The sequence below is a fragment of the Sycon ciliatum genome, chromosome 4, assembly GCF_964019385.1.
Source record: "Sycon ciliatum chromosome 4, ocSycCili1.1, whole genome shotgun sequence".
NCBI classification, from domain to species: Eukaryota; Metazoa; Porifera; class Calcarea; order Leucosolenida; family Sycettidae; genus Sycon; species Sycon ciliatum.
In genome coordinates this window covers 7875529-7900600 of record NC_088646.1, presented here as the reverse complement: position 1 = coordinate 7900600, position 25072 = coordinate 7875529, and the positions used below count along the sequence as shown (strand labels likewise).

The following is a 25072-nucleotide window of genomic DNA, read 5'->3' as shown; positions in this document are numbered from 1 at the left end:
AGGACTCGCCCATCCGCCCCTCCCCACCTGAAGTGTCGAGGAGGTAGGGGCGCTCTGGCGGGATTTTACGGTACTGATTTTCTGAACCCTAAACTCAGGAATATTGTCATAACCGATGTTTCACAATAACATGGGTACATGTACCAGGAAGGAAGCAGTACGAGTCCGAAAACCTCCTTACAAATAATAATGTGCTTGGCATGCTGCACTCCTGTTTATTATGCAGTGAATATACTTGTTGCATACTCCAACTGTGGCCCGCGCTACTATTAGAGACTGTGCTCTTATTATTTCAAACAACCCTCACCCCGCGGCCCGGGTCATTATTGGAGACTGGGCTATTATTGGAGACCTGGGCTTTTATTAGAGAAAATACGGTATCTGAGTAGAGGCAATGGTCTTCACACTCGTACCTTTTTTGCTTGTATTGATGATGTGAATGGGCGCCAGCTTGTTTCCCGCCTCATCTCCGCGAGGATCGAGAGTACTCTTCCTGCATGTTGACCTCCCTACAAGTACAAGGGCTTGGGCAAGCTGGGCCCGGAGAAAGCCTACCTTCTTCAGCCGTCATCATTCGCGCCTGTTCGAAATTTGTGCGCCAAATTGCCAGGGAGCTATCAAGGAGTGGGAAGTACGCACCGTAAACTGACGGCCCAATGGGGGCCAATGCGGCCCAATACGGGGGCACGTCGATGGCATTTGTCTGCATGAAGTGCATGTTTGCAGCAGCAGGAGACGTGTATTCAACCCCAAAGCTACAGCTAAATACTTTCGGTTGTAAAGTTGTGTGGGTTGAGGTCAGGAGGTTGTCTGAGAAATCCCGTAGGCCGTAGATCTACCTCTAGACTAGAGCTCTCGTCATGTACTTTTTGTTGCTGCCGCAGCTAGCTACAGTCCATTCAGAAAAAAATGAACTTCTAGCTTTTGGCCATAAATGGGTCAAACGTTGAGTTTTTTTAGAATTTTTTTCTGCAATCCCATATGGAATCCTCTTCCAATTATGTTTCTGAAGTTTTTTTGTCCAAAAAGCAAGCCATAGCAAGAATAGGATTTCGGCCAGGTTTTGCCCCAAAAGCACTGAATTGGGAAAAACCATCAAAATCCAGGCCGTTTGACCCCGCCTGCAACAGTGCATTCTGCGGTTCGAACCCCAGTTCAGGCACCCTTTTTGGACCCTTTTTCAAATTTCAAAGTTCGCAGCACTGCACTGTGTACGATGAAATCACGAAAAATCGCCAAATACGGGAGCTCGCCAGAGCCAGGACCCATTTTTTTATGAATGGACTGTAGCTGTGCGTCAACTGCGTGAACTGCTGTCTGTGCTGAAGCTGAAGTCCACTGTCGACATGACATGTCACAGACCTTGTGTGTACAGTTCACCGACGTAGATCTACAACCTGTACGAATACGGGTACTAACATGCTACCCATGGTCCAAACATAACCTATCAACAGCTCTCCTAAACTACCCAACCTTTTCTACTGTACTGAGAGGTTGACTTGCTAGCTTGACGATGTGGTGTGAAACATAACGTCAAGAGCATGAAAATAATTTAATGACAGGGCGCAGCTTGCCTTCTTGGTACCATGGTGTTCGGAATGCTTTCATTTCGACTTCTGTCCTGCTGCTCCAGCTTACTTTTAGGTTTACCAGCTTGGACAGGAGCTCATGAGACGTCATAAGTTTTCAGTAGTGCTTTACTACATGTAGTATCTTCACTTCTTCAGGTTCGAAAAGAGAGTAAATAATTGAGAGCGGTTCCAGATAATTGTTTTGTCACATTCGCTGCATTCATACCTACCAATACAAGACCGAATTTTTCAACTCCTAACACTATGAATGCCGAAATGAGTGTGTGTGTTTACGCCAGAAACGCTAATGGAGGTAACGATGAGAAAGGCAGATTGGAATTGGTGAATGACTTTCCCACTTGTATGGATCGGTGGAACACCAACGAGGTGCGTGCGATCAAATACTTTTCACAGCTGACAGCATCTATTTGAGTGGAATGACTCGACGTTGGGTTTGCATTACCATTTTTCTGTTACTTTTGTCAATTTCATCCAGGAGGCAGCCAGATATTTGGTATCAGTTGACTATCATCGCGAGTGGATGTCAAGGGAACCTCCACATAGGTAATGAGAAATTTTAACAGAATTGCCAATTATATCCTCAATTTGCTATAACAGCACCTATTCATGGGCTTCTACGAGAATTGTACTTTCTGTTTATATTCTTGTTTCATTGCTGTGCAGGCCTGCCAGCGGACAGATGTTCATTTTCGATAAGAGAGAGGTGAGGGGAAGCACTTCCCTAGAATACTGAAGTTTCTCTTGACATTAAACAAATATATCCCTATCGTACTTCCTAGAAATGCGTGTCCATGCACCTGCCAGGGAGGACCCATGACTCAGGGGCGTCGGAAGGTATTTTAGGGCGGTACGATCAACCACCGGAAGTATTTACCGTAAAGTCTTGTATAAAAGCCGCGGCTTCTATGACTTTCTTGGTGAAATTTTGCAGGCTTCTATATGAGCAGGCGCGTAGCACTGCCGTTGGAGGGGGTCTGGGGTATCCCCCCGGGTAATTTTTGAAATTAGGGTTCAAAATCCTGCATTCTGGGCGAAAAAGTGGTCCGGCCCAAGCCGGACCGGCCGGATCGGCTGCTACGCCCCTGATGAGACAGGCTTCTATACAAGACAGGTATTTCTATGTATGTCAACACTAAAACCAGGCTTATGTGTGATTTGATGGGCCCAAAATTGCGGCTTCTATTCGAGGGCGGCTTCTATGCAAGTGCGGCTTTATGCAAGACTTTACGATACTCGTGGAGTTGGGCGGCTCCTCTGAGAATGTTCGAAATTTAGAGCCCAAAACAGTGCCTTTTATTGATTCACTGGGTAGATCTATCGTGCCTGGGACAAATAGTGGTGCGGTCAATACCGTAGTGGTCGTAGCGTGTCCGACGCCCCTTCATGTGAATGCGTAGACTATACTTGTTGATGGACGGTCGTGGTGTTTGTATAGTGCATGCATAACGTTCTAGCACGCAGTCTCCAGGGAATTAACCAATCTGTCAGTGTACATGTAATGTGTACTCGTATCATTGTGTTCTCTCACAAGGAGCCTTTTCGTTAATTGCACCTGGTTATTGCGGATGTCCTTCGACGTAGAAGTTCCACCAACACTGCTGCTCGTTTGCCCTGTTGCATTAGGTTAAAGCATGACTTACACACAATTTGTTACCCAAATGCGGTCACCACTGTTTAGGTAGGACGGGTATCAGGTTCTCATGGTGCTGTAAAGTATACTTGGAGGGGGTCCAAACATGAGCTTAGGGGAGGTTTTCAAGCATTTTGTACTGGATTTATACCAGGTTGGTATGTGCCATGTGCCATGACCTGAGCATTTCAAAGCCAAAATTAATGTCTTCCCTTATGCCAGTGGGAGTCAAGAGTACATGAAAACCAGAGTGTGCAGCTTGGGGCTTTTTCTACTATGGGTGTTTGTCACGGCGGAATTCCGTGATTACAATCATATTTGGCGCAGATCTGAGGCGGGAAATGGCGTAGTGCGTACAACTGAGCTGCAGTTGTGCAGAAAGAGACCTGCTTGTACGCACTACATCACTAAAATGATGTAATCATGGAATTCCGCCGTGACAGCAACCCATCCGAGCTGCACACCCTGGTTTTCATGTACTCTTGGTGTCATGTAAGCTCCTGAGTCCGGAAAGCTGAACGGCTAGTACTGCATGCATGTACATACTAATGTTGTGGCCAGAGCACTTAAGTCTTTGACCATGACAATGAGCTGACTGGAGCTGCCACCTGTTGATGGACTGCACTTAAATTAACATGTCCCCAAGTGTTACTGTAAAGGCACGTACACACACACACACACACACACACACACACACACACACACACGGTGAAATTTATTTCTATCTCTGTCTGGGTTTTTTTACACTGATGAAGAGTACTAGGCTGTCCCCACAGAATTACGTGGACAAAATCTTAAAATTATGCGCATAATAATGCTGGCGAAAACAGCCCATTATGCGGTAAATATGCAGGATTAGGCCAAGTAAAAAAAAAAGCTAGATGATCGTCCCCGTCCGCCCCAGTTTTTGTCAGCGCCCCAAGAAATATTTTATTTTTTAAATCGTGAGTTTTACTATATGGACCACATACTACTAGTATATCACAACGTCAGTATCGATCTGCTGAAGAAAGAAAAAGAAAAAAAGAAAAAAAAAGAAAAAAAGAGAAAAAAAACCTTGATGTTGTTGTGTACACTGTGTGCATGAGAGGGTAAAAAGTAAAAAAATAAAAATAAAATCCTCCCGCCCTCCCCGATTTTTCCAAAAAAAAGGACGATCATCTAGTAATTTTTTTTACTCGGCCTTATGCGGCAAATATGCGGTGTAATGCGGTCATTATGCACGAGTTATCTGTCATTTGTACAACTTTAGCGTGCAGTTCCATGCAAGTATAGGGTTGGTTCACATATCGCCGGGAGTCACCGGGAGTGGGCATGTTGCAGCCTCTCCCGGCGCAGCCGTAACAAAATCATACGGTAAAATGTCGCAAGGGACCGCCGGCAAAGTTGGACAGTGCCCAACTCTTGCGATCTGCCCCGGCGCCGATCCCGTAGAGTTTTGACCAAAAGTGGTTTGTGAAGCGTTCGCGCCGGTGCCGGGAGCCAGACTTTGTCAAAATTTCAAACCAAGACTCATCCTAAGTTTTCCTAAATTGAAGCTAAAGATGAGGTCCGTTCGCCATTCTTGTACTGTAAAACGACAAACTTTCGCGGCGGCTAAATTTAGCGTTTTGGCAAACTGGACCAGTTAGCGGCGATTAATTTTAGCGATTTTTACCTTCCACCGAAAATCAAAGAATTTTATTTTACGAAGCCTCGGAGTGCTGGGCGCAGAGTGCATGAAGAATGAGAGAAGAAATCAAAGAATGAAAGAAGGAATGTAAGAAGGAATCAAGGCATCAAAGAGAACCATAAGGTAAGTACTAGTACTGAGAGAAAGGATGGCACGTTCGAAGAGGGATCATCGGAAGACTTTCTCTTCGAACTGCTGAGCCACTGCGATACTCATCGCGATAAAATTCAGAAGACTTCTTCGAGCAGTACAACGCTAAAATCTACGCAACAGCAAGCTGGCAAAACGCTCCAAGAAGTTCAACAACACTTTCCACAACCATACTGGCCAACCCTCCCGTTTTTCCCGGGAAAATCCCGGAAAATCAACACTCCTCCCGGGGTCCCGGGGATTTCAAGCAAACTCCTGGAAAAACCACAGTTTGTCGGATACAGGATTTTCCTGAAAACTCCATGGATTCGCCCCGAATGTCCCGGTTTTTTGAACTTTTTTTAAAGGTATGTACGGTGCTCATTCGCACTTCGAACTGTGCACAGCACTTTCAAGACCTTACCATGCCTAGCCTGCAAGATCTGCACTGACAAAGTGACAGGCGGGCGCCGACTGATCAAACTGCACTACAGGGTCGAACTGTGCTGTGCGCAGAGCTGCAGAGTCGAACGTTTTTTGGCGGGAAAACTCTTTTTCACTTGTTTTTGTGCCATCCAGGGATTTTGAGAGAAATCCAGGGATTCTACATGTCTTGTCAAGGGATTGTGATTGTGGTGGTTGGTCAGTATGCACAACACTGAGACATTCTCCAGTCGATCGTTTTATTCTCTTCTGGGTTCAAGTCGCCGTACTCCAACGACAACTAATGTTTGTTACTTGCAAGACTGGTGTTGGTACGTAACCCGTCGTTGCAACAGCTGCGCTCTTTGGTTGGACATAGCCGGCCGTGCAAGCATCGATCAGCGCGGTGAGTGTACAGTCAGTGCAGTGAGTGATACATGCGCGCGCACGTACTGACTACTGTACAGATCTGTTGCAAAACGATCGATCATCGACGCATCGATCGCGTAGTACAAATTTCATATTCGCGTGTCAAACTTTCGCGATTCGACCCTGCTCGCGAAAGTCGCGAAAGTTAATCGCTCGCGAAAGTTTGTCGTTTTACAGTAGTTGTTTCAAGGTGGCAAATTAAGTCAGCATACCAACCTGTCCTTCTCGGATGATCTGCTTGACTGTTGTGCAACTTATGAGACAAATACAATTGAAATAAATGAAAAATACGAAGGATACATAGACAGGTTCGTGTGACTTCATCAACGTGTGCACGCATAATTTCGACCCCACCGCTTACTAGACAGCAATAAAAGGTGTAGAAGTAGTTTCATGATCTCCAGTAAAAGGTAGCACCGAGTGATCATCACCGAAAGACCTTGAACTACTGAAGAAACAAAGAATTGAAGCTTCAATTGGCAAACCTGTCATAGCATTTGGGCGCATTCTGTACTACTTTGTACTAGTTTATATTTTTTTAAAGCACGAGCTCCAGTGTGGGGTGCAAATATTATTTTGCTACGTTCAATGTCCGCCTCACTAATTCATCGCTGTAAGGAAACTGTTGTCTCTGTATTGCTTATTTCTGGCGCTCTTACTCTCTCAGGTTAAATTCAAGAAGGATGGCTATTCTTGGAAACGGAGGAAAGATGGCCGCACCCCTCGAGAGGATCATATGCGCCTAAAAGTGTTTGGTGTTGAAGTAAGTCGTTACTCCTGTTTACGCAGAGCAGTAGGGGCACAACACTACTTCTACTACTTCTATTTGCTTCTGATGCCAGTCCCTCTGTTTGTAGTCCATTGATTTTAACACAGGGTAGAAAGATGTTCGCCGGGGATATAAGTAGAGCACATGTATACAATATGCTCTTTGTGCATTGAGCACTTTGCCGGCAATTTGCCAACATTTACTCCTTTACAATATGCACCTGTATGTTTTGGCATTCTGTTCCTATTACTCATGTGGCTGGCGACTGCATCCCGTGCAAAAGTGACTGCCAGTGTACACATGCGGGTTTGCATACATGAGCATAGGGCCGGTGCTTCATCGAGGACCATAGACACCTTCCTTCCTGTGCTTTAGCTGCACTTCCTGCTGCTGCTAATGCTGATACTGCTACGGCTACACACCTGTTCCATTGAAGTGAGTTCTGATTGTGGAATGGAACACTGCTCTCCTTTAGCAGACATTGAGGCGACAACAGTCTTAGATTCACAATCAAGAGGACAAGCTGAATCGATTCGACGTGTGGTTACTTTGTTCAAGCAGTGCCAGCTGATGGAAACAATGTGCAATAACAACGCTACGTCTTCCTCCGGTTCATAAAATTGTCGCTCTCGTTTTTATTTGCTCATAGAGCTGGGATTATTTTATTGAAACTGAGGGAGGATAAGAGTTCATTTTTGTTGCATTGTCCATTAGTACCGTAAAGTACCGTTGATCCGTCCCCCACGTTTCGTCGCTACCCTGCTGGTTTTTCGGCAGGGGCAGGAATTAGATCAATTCCAAGTGCAGTACGATGTACAACAAAGCAGAAGATCAGGCCTGGTATGCTGGTCTGTGCACATTTTCATCCTGCACTGGCACGTATTGTGGACAGCAGTACATGTGTCAGTTCAACATCGTATTTCATTGTATACGCCGACGTCGCTTCGCAAGCAACAAATCATCATGTATCAATGCTTTGGCACGTTGCAAATGGGTGTGTAACTACATGACATTGTGTAGTGTATCAGCTGACAGTGGTCACATGACATTGTGTAGTGTATCAGCTGACAGTGGTCACTTTGTGTTCATGTGTTTTCTCCCTTCAGTTGCTGTACGGCTGCTATGCTCATTCGGCGGATAGTGCATCATTTCATCGGCGTTGCTACTGGCTTCTTCAGGTAATTGTCCAGGTGCATGAACGCGGTTGTGTGCGTGTATGTGTACACTCGGACGTCTCTTATCCGGGCACCTTGGGACCGGGCACTGCCCGTATCTCAGATTTGCCCGTATCTCAGAATAACACATCTACCATGTATCATATCATTTTTGAAGAAGTTTATTTGGAACGTATTGCACATGTTCAGGATACAAAAGGAACCCATTGATAAAAATGTGTGGATTACATAGGTTGGCAGCGAGAAATAAGCACTTCCTCATACGGAAAAAAGTTCAAAACCCCCAAATTCGAAGCATTTGTGCTATAGGAACTCAAGCTGAAGGTGCCCGGTAGAGAGACGTGCCCGTATCTGAGGCGTCCGGATAAGAGGCGTTTGAGTGTACTGTCAACAGCAACTCCTCTACCTAGTCTTCGTTTCTATTGTAAAACAAAATCACTACGAATGGCATGATAGAGCCTCCACTGTTTATTTCCCAACTAATTTGTCTTCTGCCCAGTCCATTTTAGGCTATGGCAATCTTGCAGCCTTTCTGTGTGTCTTTAATACCGTAAAATTCCGTTAATAAGCCCCGGGCGTATACTTTGCAGAGTTTCGAAAACCGGGTGTATATTTGGGCATGGGCTTATTTTAGGGCATGGGCGTTATTTCGGACGCAATCTGCTGAAGATCAATCTATCAGCAACCCACTATTTTCAGTAAACCACCATTCACACTGAGCGCGGTACACGTACATGTACATCAAACCACGGCTGGAAATTTGGTGGTAACCAAGAATGTTGCGATAACTAAATTACAGATTTGATAGGTAAACCACTTGCTATGCATGGTAAGTACAAGGCACAACAGGTACCGGCATGGCTGAAAACGTACAGTTTGTACGCGAACGCACGCTCGCGCGCTGGTCATTTTGAGTCCACTTCACGCCCTGGGCTTATTTCGGGCATGGGCGCTAAAACGGACTTGAAGTGTACACCGCCTAAAACTGGGCTTATTATCGGACATGGGCGTTATTTAGGGTGGGCTTATTTACGGAATTTTACGGCATGTATTTTCTTTACCAATATTGTATTGTTTCAGACGCCAGCGATAGTATTAGTTCACTACTTGGATGTGCCTTCGGAAGACAAATCCTTGTCAGGGATATCGGATACCGATCTTCTGCAGCTTGTCATGTCCAAACCATGCCTGCTGGATAAGCTACGCACCCGTGAGTTTGTCTCCGTCGCTTTCTTGTACATTCCACGCGATAGCATGGGAAACCTATCAAGGGAGAAAATCTGCCTCAACCAATGTGCATCATTGCGATTTTAAATGGAAAGCCAACAAGAAAAATATTCAAACCTGTGGATATTTTATGACTTTGGGCTCCCGAGTTGTAGTTTGTACGTGAAGTGTGTGGGTTACGGTGAGGGTTGTGTCCCACTCACCTGTGTGGATTCACAGGAAGCGTGAGTTGCGAAGTCTGAGGGAAATGTTGAACGGTCTCTGCTGGGATGACAGCTACACCATAGCTCAGTGGTTAGAGTATCGCTGACCTCAAGCCAAGGTCCCTGGTTAGAGTCCTGCTGGTGGCAGCCAATATTTTCTTCAGACTTTTCCTGTTTGCATCTTTCCCTCAAAGAGAAATAGATGGTGGGTGTTATCATTTGAATTCTAGCAGGGTGCCTGGATGTTTGTGTGAGTAAACATCCGGTAATATCGTTAATGTCCACGGTACACAATCAATCTTTTGGTTATTGAATATTAATATTATTTTCAAAGATGAACCTGGTCTCGACCCACCGCCCAAGGCATAATTAAAATTATAGATACTCGAAGTAGCTTTTAAGCTTGCAATGCCTCACCCCCATTCTCTCTCTCTCTCTCTCTCTCTCTCTCTCTCTCTCTCTCTCTCTCTCCCTCTCTCTCTCTCTTTCTCCTTCAGTCCCTGCTACCCGATAGTTGTTGGAATCATGTAGCATTGATCACACTCTTTAGTCTTTATTTCCTGAATCCACTTAAAGGGGAAGTTAAGGCAAAAATTAAAATTTCACCAGTTGTAGTCTTCGGGGTGCTGAGTCGAATGGTCTTGGTCCGAGGAAGCTGAGACGCTCCCTTCCTACTTGAATCCCAATCGAACTCGCGCACTTCCACCGAAACTGGGTGACTGCGCCCTACGAGATGGGGATTTGTATGCAAAATGTCACTAAAAGCGCCATTTCGTTCTTATAAAAGCACGGATGACCGCGATTGGCCCATATGTTGTAGTCTTTGGGACGCTGAGTCGACTGGTTTTGGTCCGAAAAGGCTGCGATGCGGCGTTCCTCCTTTATTCCCAATCGAACATGGTTGAAGAAGCGGTCACGTGCTCCTGCGTACACCAGTCACCTGGTCACCGTGCCTGCAGGGTACAACTTACTAGCCTGTTTGACCTTTTTTGGGTGCAGTCCTGTCACTCGAGTTGAACCCGAGTTGAACCTTGGTGTGAAAGTTGTCACCTGCTGGCGTGGTGACCAGGTGATTTGGGCACCCAGGACCACGTGACCGCTTCTTCAACCATGTTCGATTGGGAATAAAGGAGGAACGCTGCATCGCAGCCTTTTCGGACCAAAACCAGTCGACTCAGCGTCCCAAAGACTACAACATATGGGCCAATCGCGGTCATCCGTGCTTTTATAAGAACGAAATGGCGCTTTTAGTGACATTTTGCATACAAATCCCCATCTCGTAGGGCGCAGTCACCCAGTTTCGGTGGAAGTGCGCGAGTTCGATTGGGATTCAAGTAGGAAGGGAGCATCTCAGCTTCCTCGGACCAAGACCATTCGACTCAGCACCCCGAAGACTACAACTGGTGAAATTTTAATTTTTGCCTTAACTTCCCCTTTAATGACTATGCACCATAGGTACGTATGTGCACTGTCCGACTTTGAACTACTTTCGGTTCATGATATGATACCTTCAAGTGGATAGTGAATTAGTGATAAACAAATGGCTTTACCCGTTGTAGTTATTCTTTGGTACAGTACCTTGCCTGCTGTTGGGAAATTTTGAGAACGTGATATTCTTTACACTGCGTGTTTGCATTCTCCTGTGTGTGTCTATGCTCAGAGCTGACGCCTGCTTTGTCCTCACTCTCCGCGTGCCCGGATGTCCCGCAAATCAACCACTCTGCCTCGCCACGCTCGTCACCAATTTTGAAACACCCTTTGCAGCAACAGCAGCAGCCGCACACGCCGGTTATGCTAGAGCCACTAGCGCATGCTATGAACACCGAGCCCTCTCCGTCCGTTACCATTGAAGAGATGATGCGGGTAGGCGAGTTGGCCCGCGATGTGGCTAGCTTGGGTTCTCGCAGCAGCTGCAGTGTTCCTAGTAGTCCACAAATGATGCCCGGCCAGCATAGTCCCGTATCGCTAGCGAGTGATACTACTATACTTCGACAACCCGAAAGCTGGCCACACTGCGACAGTCCAACGCCTATGCGTACGCCTGGCCAGAACGCAACCATACTGCAGCAACCACATGGTTCACCATCAGCCGTGGAGATCCTTGACTTCTGCCCCGATTGGTCGTACCCGGAGGTCAGTCTCGCTCAATCTTCTGTCCGTTGTAAAAAGTTATCACCAAGGGTACATTACCCCACGTGTATGCAACTCTGGTGTCTGAGCTGTGGGTGCTGTGCGTGGCGCAGTTTCATCACGTAGTTAAGACACTCATGCTGACTGAATTTGAATTTTCCTTTGGTTTGGGCACAGTGATTTCATGCATACTGTGGAGTCAATGGCAGTACCTGTACAGGACACATCACACAGAATATCTCACGAAGTATCCCGGAAAACGAACTTGGAAGCTGGAAACCGTAACAATCTAATGATGACACAACAGCCCAGGCGGGACCCCATTTCAGGGCTACGTAATGTGGGCAGCGCGCCACGCCAGATCGCATGTACAGAGTTGCATACTACATACTGGCAAGATTACATAACCCCAAGTATGTGCAACTGCCTGCACAACATCTAAACAGTGCTGCGACGGCAGAACTTCACACATCACTTTACATGGTTCAAAAGGTTATGCTGGCAAACAGTGCAATGTGACCACAAGACTGTCGCCTCGGGATAATGCGATTCCGCGGACGCGCAATTTTCCGCGTTTTCAAGAAATTTCGTATAAACCCCACATTATCCAAGGGAATGTACAAGAAAATAGTACATGATAGTGAAAATGTACTACAAAGTCATACCCGCAAACGAGTTTGTATGGCAAAGTTGTATATTTTTATATGGCCTGTTTTCACCCGCATATTATGAACATATTAAATTTTAGGATTTTGTCCGCGTTATTCTGTGGGGACAGACAAGAACGTTGAACCCAACGAAGGGTTGCAAAAAATCCTGTAACTACCATGCACAGGGTGCAACTACATGTATTGTGTTCGGGTTTGTCACGTAAATCGATTGCCGACCCCATAGCTGGAGTTACACACTCTTGGAGGTTACACATAGGAAAGAGAACGAGGTTTGTTTGTCCATATAAGATTGGTTTCAAGTAGTCCCCATTCCATTGTTACGTAGATTCACTGATGAATGTAACAAGAAAACCGTTCTGAACAAATCCTCTTTGCTATCATCGTTTCACATTTCTACTCATACATGTTGACATAATTATAGGAAATGCTTACAGCGAAACTATTAGTCCCCCTTGGTGCCATATAGAAAGAGGTCCGTACCTTTTGGAGGGTTACACTCTTGATACTGCCAGTACTATTGGGGTTACGGACTCTTTGTCATCAACAGCCTACTGGATCCCACACAATGCATGCTTTTCTACACTAACAGCAGCACGGTCAGTAATATTGTTTGAAAGATCAGGTATATTGCGTTCCAGCAGTGTATCCGTATCGCTGTGATTTGTCTCACAAACTGTACCTCTGTAACTCTGTGTATCATCGATGTTTGGGCTGTTCTCTTAGGGTGGTACCAAAGTGGTGATGACAGGTACCATGCCCGATCGAGCCGACTATGGGCTGGCTTTCGGTGATGAATATGTACCTGCAACCGTCGTCCAGCCTGGAGTGCTGCGTTGCTTCTGTCCACGTGAGTACATGTGCATGTAGCCTGTTTTGCTTGACACCGATAAGACTGATGCTACCCAATCACAGCAAGTAGAAACATGCTGTGCTATCATTTTTCAACCTTGGCCTTCCATTTGGCATGTGCTTGACTAAATCAGATTTTCAAATTGGCCCGAAATGTTTGGGATCATGTGAAGTATGCCGTGTCTTCAGTGTGCCGTGTAGTGATGAAATGGCCAAAAAAAAGTAGCGGGTCAACAATGACTCACCATCAATATGTGGAGTAATGAGCACCCCAAAATTGGACATTTTCGGGACTTTTGCTCTAATTACCACTTATTTTGCTCAAAATGGGCCATTATGAGAAATTGGCCCGACATGTTTCGCTTATATTTTACAAATCAACTCTAGTAAAACCAAAAAAAAGTGACTGTTCACCACAAAAAAAAGTTGTTTGATTTCCTTTCCAGCTACCTTAACATTAGGGACCTGTCGCGTCTGCTGCAAATCGAATGCGAAACGAAAGTTTGATTCGGTTCGTCCTCATTTCGTTGAAAACAGATTCAGGTTTCGCAAGTCGTCATGCAAATGTCCATGGCAACTACGAATACGGCCTGTAGCTTGGCGTACGGGTGTTTACACGCACACGTGCATGGATCATGGAATCAAGGAAAAAATGTGAACCTGGCAAAGCATATGTACCTGGAAAACAAATGTGTACCTGACGGATTCGGAGCGCGCCACGAATGAAGAGGCTTCCATTCGTGAAAACGAGCTCTCCGCAGGGACTCTGACGAATCCTTGAACCCAGGTGACGAATCAGCATTCGTTTCGTATCCGAACGCGTGGTGGGAAAGGTCCCTATTATCTGTTGTGATCTTTATTCACAGTTCTTCCATTTCACTCTGCTTGTTGATGTACAGCTCACAGTGTGGGCCTCGTACCTCTCCAGCTCTACTGTAATAGTATTCCGGTGGCCAAGGCAGCTGTCTTCGATTACAAGCAGAAGCCATTCAGCCGGAACTCATCGCCAATGCACAGCCCGCACTGTGAGTACATGCACAGCAGAATCACAAGCAACCTCCCATCACGGCTTGATGTCCACCTAATTATGCTGGACATATGACATACATCTGTGCAGTTGGCTACTCGTCAACTTCATTTACCAGTATATTGAACTCCCATGCACGAAAATCCATAATCTCTCTCAACAGTACACCTGAGTACTGCAATGTGTGTACAAGATCCGTGGCATATGACCTAAAGAAAGGACACCACCTCCAAACCATGACCATGAAAGGGAGTTGGTGGTCGGGCGTTTTTGCTGTACTTTTCAACATGTACTGCTTCCTGCGTGTTTCCCCACGTTGCATCCATGATCGCAGAATATGAACAAAAGACTAACATAAGAACATTTTATAACAATGCTAGGCTGCGCATTGAGCCCCTGCATTCTTCGGTGCCCGACATTACTGTATGCAATGTAGAAATACTAGACCAAACAAATACTACAGAACTGTTGCTCAAATAAAGCACTTCTCATTTGGAGTGTTTACTAAATTAAGTGGTTGGACTAAATCGTGATTGTGCGGGTTCAAACCCCAGATCTTGCATGTGGGAACTTTTTCAGAATGTTGATTTTGTGCATCCTCTATCTTACCCCACGTTTCCTGCTTTCCCACAGGTAATGTGTTATTATGTAGAGGTATACAACTGTTTCTGGTACTTACCGCATGCTTCTAGTCACCATGGTGATTTTGATAGGCGTGTCAATGTGCCAGGGTACATCATTTCTTTTCTTTTTCGTAGAACCGGTATTGCCATAAATCAGAAAGAAGGTCAACGGGACTTGATAGCAATTATGTATTTGCGATCTAGTTGATACCAGTGCTCTAGATTCTACAATCAGTTGTAATCAGTTCTGTTTTTGTGTATCTGGATCGCAATGTGCACAGGCTTGCGCTTGAACTCATCAGACCAAGAGATGCAGTTCGCAATGGACGACTCAGTTCATGTCAAAGCAGAGCCAGGTAGTGGCTTTGACCAGGTAAGCTTGTTTGATGCGACGATGATGACTTAAACTTAGTGCTGAACCTATGCCGTATTATCTCTGTCTTTTATTTTTCAGCCACCTGTGCCATGCTTGTCAAGGCTATTTTGGCTCACCACGTCGGCCTTGTGATAACCCATGTGTATACTTCAGCTGCACTTTCCTGACACCTTTCACTCGATCGCACCTGAAAACATGTATAACACATGCCATGCCTTGTGTCTCATTTATACGTGTGCTTGGCTTTCTTGAAGTAGCAGCAAACAAGCCTTGATTGTCCTTGTTGTTCTGTTCTGTACGTGTGCTTGGTGTAGTTCACATTCGTACCGCCGCTGGCAGATGTAAGCAGCCACAGCACCGACTCAATGTGGCATGGTCAGCATTTGTCATCACTTGACTGCTCGTCACGGCACAACAGTACGGGCACTCAGAGCAGCTTAACGCTTTCCTTGACGACGCCTCCAGAGTCGGACTCCTCTTTTCACAACACCATCAGTGCTACGTCGTCATCCACATCGGTCGGCTCGATATTCGATGATCCAGAGGCTCCGTCTGTGGCAGAGTGGTGTGAGGTGTTGAGTGATGGCCGGAACGTACTGCATGAGGATTTCAATCGACTTGACCTGTCGGGTAAGCCACTTATAGGCCATTCACACGACGTGCAAACACATGCACGCGTGTGACCAAGAAGTCACTTGCAAACCCTGATCCAGTTCACACGATGTTGGGCAAACTTGCAGGCGTCAATGTATCCATAGTGACCTCCTGGAAATGCAGGGAAATTTAATTTTTGAATTTTCCCATTTGAAATAATAGTGCCTTTGCAGCGCGCACTTTCAACAACACTTTGCCGGCGTGCAAAGTATAATCATGAGCACAAGGGCCCCGGCCAAGTTCAAAAATCAGCTGCACGCCTGTGTCCAATTTTATCGCATACGAGTAAACATCCTTGGAAACGGTACGATAAAAGTGAGTTTGCACGTCTTGTGAATGGCCTATAAAGTTTGATTTTGATGGCTTCCTTTCGACCTGACATCGACATCGTTAGATGTCCCGGGATGTGCAACCTGGCATATGAGAGCTGCGAGGCAAAATTCAGCGCTTATGTCATTGTTGTCAATGTAGAGTGAAACTAATGCCGTGGGTCGTGCAAATCCCTTTACCTGTTGTGATTTATGGCCACCGTGGCCAATCGGAAATAACGTAAAGGGCATTTTTTGCTTTTCCGATCTGGCATCAACATTTCAAGCTTTTGTAATGATTGCTGTTGACCAATACCAGTGCCAGTATGACTATGCAGCAGCCAGTATACTGTTCTGTGTAGGAAGGCACACATGCTTGCGCTGCACTCTTGTAGAACATCAGGGCGTTATCTCCACTTTATCATTGAGCTCTCCTTTTCGACCTAGAACGTGGCGTGGCTTGTATACCACTGCGGTGCCTTCTGTTCCCACGGTAGCTTTTGTGTGCCTATAATCTAGATTGGCTGGTTCATAATTTCTATTGATGTGTATCTTTTCTTCTCCACCGCAGTCACTGAAACACAACAGCTGTTCTTGGCGGCATCCACAATTCAGTCAGCGTTCCGAAAATACAGGGTTAGTTTTGCGACAGTGCCTTGTGCATTGTCAGCCAGTGCTAGTGCAAAGCCATGCAATAGCCTCCTGTCTGGACTAGGAAGTAGGAACTACTGCTGAAGCCTAGAATGACTCCGGCTTAAGCCTAGTTTCTGGACCCTGGTGGACTGGGTTACTGTAAGACCAGATATTTTAACATCAATTATGGGGGGGGGGGGGGTGCATGGCGCCCAGCATGAACCTTTTCATGAGGTCAGACTTCATTGCCTAGATGATGATGATGTACCTGTGCGATGAACCCCCACCACCACTGCCAGCTCTTGTGCGTGAATGGGTGATTGGGGTTAAACCCAGTTGGACCATAGGGCGAATACCCTAATGTCATCAATACTTTTCTGCACCTTGTCCACTGACTGTGGTGTGGTGAGTCTGTAAGTGAGACCATTTCCGAGTCCAGCCGGAGTGTGTTGATTTGGGGTGTCGGACCGTTCAATAGCCAGTTTTCTTTCAAGATCCCTTTCCAATCTCTTTCTCCTCTTCTGGGAGACCCCATGGGACCAGTTTCTGGCAGTGAGTAAATGACAAGATGTCTGTCTTTGTGTGTGTGTCTGTGTGGGTGTGTGGGTGTGTGTGTGGGTGTGATCACTCGTCCCAGGTTTTGTTTTAATTTTGTTCTTTTCAACACCTTCCCTCTGTACTCTGTTATTCTCTTTCGATCACATTCTCTCTGGCTCTGTCCTGTGGTCACTTCTGGGCTTTTCTCCGTTTTCAGAGAAAGACCAAGGAGGAGGAAAAACAGAACAGCGCTGCTGTGCTTATTCAAAGTTGGTATCGTCGCTATAGGGTAAGTGATTAACTATACTTATTAGTCTAAATGCCCATTAATTTGCAGCCGTTGAGATTGAAGTTTTGTCTGATTATCCTGGTTATTGTCTGTGTTATGTGCTGTTTCTGGCTAGCCCTGAGGGCACTCAGGGTTGAGACCTGTAGGGACTGCGGATGCAGCTGTGCATGCCACATGTAACCATGCAGTGCCTACATTATGCTAATACCGGTACAGTCAGACCTCGCTTAATTAACCGCACACATCCGTTTTCCACAAAACCATCCGAATAGGCGAGGGAATTGAATAACCAAACCCGGTTTTGTTGGATGCACCCCGTATGCTGTAAATCTGTAACCAGCTATTTTCTTCCGGATGGTGAAGGATCCGGATAAAAGAGGACCGGATAAGCGAGGTCTGACTGTACTTGCTTTATTACAAGTTACCATGGTTACACATGTCACAATAATTTGCTAGTTTGCTTTTCACAACATTTTCTGTACCTGTCTTTATCGGCATGTTTTTGCTTCCTGCTTCTACCACTGCAGCATGTCACAGCTGCGAAGAAACAAGAAACGTGAGTTTACCTACCGCATGTGCTCACTGCTCCAGTGCCTGTGTGTGTGGGGGGGGGGGGGGGGGGGAGGTATTTCTCCCTGTTATGCATCTTGGGGGACAGTGATATTAGAATTAAATATGGCTGATCCATGCCAGCTTCTGCTTCTGCGAAGGTAGTTTGTTTGAGATGTTTTGAGCTGGCGCTGTGTGGATGTGTTATCACTGCGATGCCTTTGACAAGTATCATTACTACAGCTCTTTGGGTACCAGTAGTTTACGATTTCGAAGACTAGGGAAATCTACCCATGTCCCTGAATGTTCCCGTTGCGATCCACTATCTACTTGTGCTCTGTACTGATGTTCTGGCTACATGTGTACGTAGAGTTCTGTCTCCTGCTGTACAGGTCAGGTGGCATTGCGAGCCATAAATCTATTGCGAGCAATCCAACATGCACATTCAATGTGTTGTCTTGTTTGCCTCTTGTCAATTTGGTGGCATTGCGAGCCATAAATCTATTGCGAGCAATCCAACATGCACATTCAATGTGTTGTCTTGTTTGCCTCTTGTCAATTTGGTGGCATTGTGAGCCATAAATCTATTGCGAGCAATCCAACATGCACATTCAATGTGTTGTCTTGCTTGCCTCTTGTCCATTTGCTGCAGCGTGCGTGCTGAGGCAGAGACTATGGCTGCAATGAAGATTCAGCGCTTCTTGCGTCGTTCCATGCAGAAGAGAAGTCGAGGGTAAGTCCATTCACAAGTATGCTCAGTGCTATACGTTGCTGTCGGGCGCCGACGAACGAACAGGCTAGAATTTCACCAAGCACAGCGTATCAATATTATACGGGCTGTCACTCAACTGCGCATAGACTGCAGAACATGAAAATAAGAACGGCCCAGGCTAAGACGCTGATCCCTTGTTCTTTGTCACCTGTCAGTGCTGTACTACATAGTAACTTAACAGGCCGACCCGAACCGTTGTCTTATTGACCTGTAGTGTGTCGTTTCTTGCGTGGTGTACCATATTTCCTTGAACAACCGCCACCCCTGGTTACCAGCCACCCTTGAATAAGCGCCGCCGATCTCTTTGAACTGCAGGCTATTTGTACGCACCTGCACATGGCAGTTTACAATTTGAGCGCCATTTTACCACTATTGGATACCCTTCAACAATGTCGTGCTCCTTCACGTGCAGCCGTTGCTGCTCTTGCCTCATGCAAGAGGACAACAAAAGCGATTGTCACAGGTGAACCAATTCACAACGGTATTACGATCGCTCACATACAACAATTTAAACCATGACTTCTCCTCTGTCCATGCAATAGGATAAACCAGCGGCCATGGTCAACATCAAAGCTCCCCATGTTTTCCAGTGAATAGGCATGCTTCCCGTCAAAGACTTTTATCTGGTATTTTTCTTCTCATAAAGAGCAGAAGGTCAAATTTTAACTTTTGAACACTAGTTCCTACTTACAATTGCTATGCCCATATTTCTGCTGCTCTATTTATATAAACTGGCGGCCAGTTCTCAATGTTTTTAATATGATTTGAAAGTCGTCTTCTAACCGTGTCTCTTTTGTGAACAATCTTCTGTTTCTAGCCTAGTCTCATCGAGCATGCTACCACAGTGTTGGTTTAGCTTTATACCATGCCGTTTGCAGCACTGCTGCGCTGTTTTTTATAGCCCCGGCGTCTCTCTCTTTCTCTCTCTCTCTTTCTTTCTTTCTTCTTCTCTTACCTGCCTCTTGTACCCTTTCCTTTCTTTACATCATGGGCGCACACACGCGCGTGCGCATACGCATACACACGGGCACACAGCGCTCTCGCCCTTCTTAGCCATCTAGTCATGGTTGTTGCCTGTTTGTGATGGCCATCTCCAAGGCAGTACGCAAGCGGCTGATTTATTCTAGAGAACCCGGTCACTGTGTGGATACGCGCATCCGCAGCAGCCATTACTCTCGCACACTTCAGCATTGAAGATACTTTGTTCACTCGCACTGAACCACACTCTGGTAGCACGCGCACTCAATGTTGGCTTGCGCACCGCGCTTGATAGAAGTCGTCAGCCTCCAACCGATCTATGTCTTCTCTCAACGCCTTTGTCTGCCGCATCTTTCATTTCAGAATTCCGGCGTCAGCCACTTGCACTTATATGCTTTTACTCTGCTCAGTCGTCTCGTTCAGCTTGCAACTGTTGCTGCTTTCAGTATGCCCATCTGCACACTTAGGCACTGATTCGTGGATTCGGCATGTCTTGTGTAACTTGAAATTTAATCTTTTTTCTCCTTTCTCCATTGTTTTTTTGTTGTTGATTTTTACCTGTCTTTTTCCCAATACTAGAGTACATTGTTCTGAACTGAACTAGCCATATGAGGACCTCCATGCCTTAGTGACCTATATTATAATAATGCCTGCCTTTTCCGCTTAGTCTCGAGAACAGTCTGGACAGATCTATATCCATCCTGTGCATAATCTATACAATGCATCGCTGTTCTTCCAGTTGCTCTATATACATGGTTTGTCCGATTCCCAGTTGAGGTCATGTACATCTTTGCAATGACGATAGATACTAAACTGTCTTTTCTCCTTGCTGAAATATACACCGCACTTCTGTGCAACGTGCTATTCACCTGTACATCTCAGCTGTCGGTGGGTATGCGTGTGCGTGTGGGCTGTGTGCGTGTTTATTCCGATCTCACAAAAGGGAGAGCTCAGAATAGTCTTTGAGTTTTCTTCTCCACGCTAGGGTCACATGCAGTGGATCTCTCACGATGTTGGCAAAACGTTGCAAACAAACTTTTTCTGATTGAAGATTCTGCAACAAATGTACAGTCAACTTCGCTAATAACGACTGCGGATATAATGACAATTCGCGAATAACGACAGAATTTCCATGCCCAGAACAAAGTCCCATCCAACTGTAATACCTATGAGACTTCGGGTATAACGACAATTCGCGAATAACGACACTTTTTTGATGCCCCACCGAGTGTCGTTATAAGCGAAGTTGACTGTATTGGTATGTGCGCTGGTGCATCTTGGCTGACATATGCTAAGCACATGTGACGTCATCAGTCCCTCGCTCTGCTGTGCTCCCGCTCGATCACTAGAGAGGTTGCGCACAACGAATTAATTCGTAGCGCCGTAACGAATATTTTTAACGAAAAAAGCTAACGAATATTCGTAAAGCGTGAGGTTGCGCACAACGCGTGAACGTTTTCGTAGTGGGTCGACGCGGCAGCCCCGCGGGTACGAAGAGTCAAGACAGGGAGTTGTAAAATATCAGCATTTTAGTACTCCAGGTAACGAAAAATATTTTCGTAGATTTGCTCTGTTTCGGTCACGTTTGGACGGATCTTCGGAGCAACTTTCGTTACTCGAACCCGGACGGTCGAAATCTAACGAATTTTCGTTGTGCGCAACCTCTCTACTTCTGGAGACTTGAAAACACGTACCGTACTTCCGAAGTATAAGCTGCACGTTAGGGGCATGTTCGATTGGTAGGATCGAGATCCAGATCTCAGATCCGTTGGATCCTTCCAGAGTCAACTGAACACTTTATTTTGCCATTTTTGGGCCTTAGCAGTTGCCATGTTGTCGAAGTAATAAAATGGCGCTCACAGGTCACCCAGATCAGAAGGGTGAAAGTCGTACTCATCGCGCGCGCGCGCGCGTTGTACGAAAAATTGAAAAGTCAACAAGATTTATCTCGACCCACGTGTGTGCGTACCACACGTGTACAAAAATGATTTTTACCCGCCATATACGCCCAAAGGTCACATTTGGATCCGTTGGATCCGGGCAACCCTGCTCCCCGAGGTGGGTTGACCGGATCCAAATCCAAAGGATCCGGAATTCCGGATCCGGATCGGAGATAACATTTCAATTATGTTTTTCGGTGAATCTCGGTCACAGCTAAGCTTCTTCGTTCGGTGCCGGCTCGCGTATGCACTACTGCGTTCTGCAATCGCTAGTTTATGTGGACATCGGCAGCGGGCACTACCTTCCGATGCCAGTTCAGCTGTGTTGGCCGTGTCCAGCTGTCACATTCATTGAAAATCAATTCTTGTTCTTGCCCTTTATAGCAGAGTTAGTCTCGCTCTTTTCAGTATTTTTCTCTGTTGTTTTGTCTCTTCAACCTTTGACACGAATGAGCACATATTAATGCATCCGGGACGACTATGAAAAAAAAAGAAAGAGAAAAGCGCTAGAGCAACTTACGCAATACATGGATAGCGCCAGTCACATGGAATCCCTCCCTGCAGTTCAGTTTGCGTACCGCAAAAACCACTCCTGCGACGATCTTCTCGCTCTGGTGGCAAATGATTGGAGTCAAAGTCTAGACCAGAACGAGTATGTGGCTGCGGCTTTCCTCGACATGTCCAAAGCGTTCGACACTGTCAACCACAGTTTGCTCCTCCAAGAACTGTTCGAGATTGGTGTGGGAGGGGTTGCACTGCGTTGGTTTGCATCATACCTTACTGACCGCCAGCAGAGAGTTGTCACCAAGTCTAGCAGAGGTGCCTGTTATTCTGCCTCCAGAGGTGTACCTCAAGGATCTATCCTTGGACCTGTCTTGTTCAATCTTGCTGTCCGCAAACTGCCAGAGTGTGTTGCTAGTACCAAGGTCCGTCAGTTTGCTGACGATGTTTCTGTCTACAAATCCGGAAGGGATCCACAGAAGCTCACTGCAGACTTGGCCAGAGACGTTCTGTCAATCCGCAACTTCCTCCGGGACCACGGCCTTAAACTCAACGCGGAAAAGACACAGTTCATCATATTCCGCCCAAAGTCCAAGGCTGTCCCAGCTAATCTCCAATTGTCAATTGATAGCACTAGCATACCGCCTTCAGCCACAATAAAATACCTCGGCCTCCTGTTCGACGAGCATCTTACGTACCGAGATCACATCACGCTCCTGGAACGCAAGATAGGCACTAAACTTGCTGTGTTCAGGAAAATCAAACACAATCTAACACCTGCTGCCAAACGAGTCTTTTACTGTTCCTTCATTCAGGCCCAACTTGAATACGGCTCTAATGCATTTGCGCACAGCCTCCAAGTCTCGCAAATGGACCGCATTACTCGTATATCTAACCGTGCTGTTCGGATTGTCTTTGGCTACCCGAAGTACTACGATGCTTCTCTTGTTCTAGCTAGGAACTATCTCGCTGCTATTTCCCTTAGATATCAATTTCGCCTGTTTGTACTGGTGTTTCGAGCCCTCCATAAGCTATGCAGTCCACTGCTCTCGACCTGCTTCCTCCCTCGCACTGCCACTTCACAAACCTCAGCCCATACACGCTCTCAGTCCACTTTGTCACTTAGTCTTCCTTTAGCTTCTCGCCGCTATGGTTTATACTCGCTTAGCTTTCTTGGTTCCGATCGTTGGAACGCGCTTTCTGCTGATATTCGCACAATCTCCTTGCTCAGAAACTTCCGTTCATCTATTCAACAATTCATAGGGTACCCTGTAAAAAGGCCCTAGGCCTGTGGGACTGCCCTATTCAAAATTTAATAATAATAATAATAATAATAATAATAATAATAAAAGGCATACAACCCCAACAACCGGAGAGGACGACAACAGCAGCGGCTTTTTCGGTAAAATAGCTTACCCGGGCAGTCCAGGACCGGGGTCACTGCCCGTAACTTCGAAATGTCCGTAACTCCGAATCACATACTTCATGTACTTAAAGGGGAAGTTAAGGCAAAAATTAAAATTTCACCAGTTGTAGTCTTCGGGGTGCTGAGTCGAATGGTCTTGGTCCGAGGAAGCTGAGACGCTCCCTTCCTACTTGAATCCCAATCGAACTCGCGCACTTCCACCGAAACTGGGTGACTGCGCCCTACGAGATGGGGATTTGTATGCAAAATGTCACTAAAAGCGCCATTTCGTTCTTATAAAAGCACGGATGACCGCGATTGGCCCATATGTTGTAGTCTTTTGGACGCTGAGTCGACTGGTTTTGGTCCGAAAAGGCTGCGATGCAGCGTTCCGCCTTTATTCCCAATCGAACATGGTTGAACAAGCGGTCACGTGCTCCTGCGTACCCCAGTCACCTGGTCACCGTGCCTGCAGGGTACAACTTACTAGCCTGTTTGACCTTTTTTGGGTGCAGTCCTGTCACTCGAGTTGAACTCGAGTTGAACCTTGGTGTGAAAGTTGTCCCCTGCTGGCGTGGTGACCAGGTGATTTGGGCACCCAGGAGCACGTGACCACTTGTTCAACCATGTTCGATTGGGAATAAAGGAGGAACGCTGCATCGCAGCCTTTTCGGACCAAAACCAGTCGACTCAGCGTCCAAAAGACTACAACATATGGGCCAATCGCGGTCATCCGTGCTTTTATAAGAACGAAATGGCGCTTTTAGTGACATTTTGCATACAAATCCCCATCTCGTAGGGCGCAGTCACCCAGTTTCGGTGGAAGTGCGCGAGTTCGATTGGGATTCAAGTAGGAAGGGAGCGTCTCAGCTTCCTCGGACCAAGACCATTCGACTCAGCACCCCGAAGACTACAACTGGTGAAATTTTAATTTTTGCCTTAACTTCCCCTTTAAGTTTAAAGGGGAAGTTAAGGCAAAAATTAAAATTTCACCAGTTGTAGTCTTCGGGGTGCTGAGTCGAATGGTCGTGGTCCGAGGAAGCTGAGACGCTCCCTTCCTACTTGAATCCCAATCGAACTCGCGCACTTCCACCGAAACTGGGTGACTGCGCCCTACGAGATGGGGATTTGTATGCAAAATGTCACTAAAAGCGCCATTTCGTTCTTATAAAAGCACGGATGACCGCGATTGGCCCATATGTTGTAGTCTTTTGGACGCTGAGTCGACTGGTTTTGGTCCGAAAAGGCTGCGATGCAGCATTCCTCCTTTATTCCCAATCGAACATGGTTGAACAAGCGGTCACGTGCTCCTGCGTTCGCCAGTCACCTGGTCACCGTGCCTGCAGGGTACAACTTACTAGCCTGTTTGACCTTTTTTGGGTGCAGTCCTGTCACTCGAGTTGAACTCGAGTTGAACCTTGGTGTGAAAGTTCTCACCTGCTGGCGTGGTGACCAGGTGATTTGGGCACCCAGGAGCACGTGACCGCTTGTTCAACCATGTTCGATTGGGAATAAAGGAGGAACGCTGCATCGCAGCCTTTTCGGACCAAAACCAGTCGACTCAGCGTCCAAAAGACTACA

At 46.3% G+C, this 25072-nt stretch overlaps 1 protein-coding gene across 1 annotated transcript; it reads left to right on the top strand.

Annotated features, from left to right (window-relative positions):
* Positions 1 to 1526: 1526 nt before the first annotated feature.
* On the top strand, positions 1527 to 20509 carry LOC135814236 (calmodulin-binding transcription activator 2-like). The gene is made up of 16 exons (XM_065327328.1): positions 1527 to 1958; positions 2068 to 2135; positions 2256 to 2295; positions 6543 to 6638; positions 7751 to 7822; positions 8900 to 9029; positions 10910 to 11382; positions 12774 to 12897; positions 13799 to 13924; positions 14831 to 14922; positions 15240 to 15555; positions 16459 to 16523; positions 17275 to 17346; positions 17874 to 17902; positions 18548 to 18628; positions 19210 to 20509. Exons 1-16 carry the CDS (start codon positions 1836 to 1838, stop codon positions 19262 to 19264), a joined length of 1962 nt encoding a protein of 653 aa, XP_065183400.1. The 5' UTR covers positions 1527 to 1835; the 3' UTR covers positions 19265 to 20509.
* The last annotated feature ends 4563 nt before the right edge of the window (positions 20510 to 25072 follow it).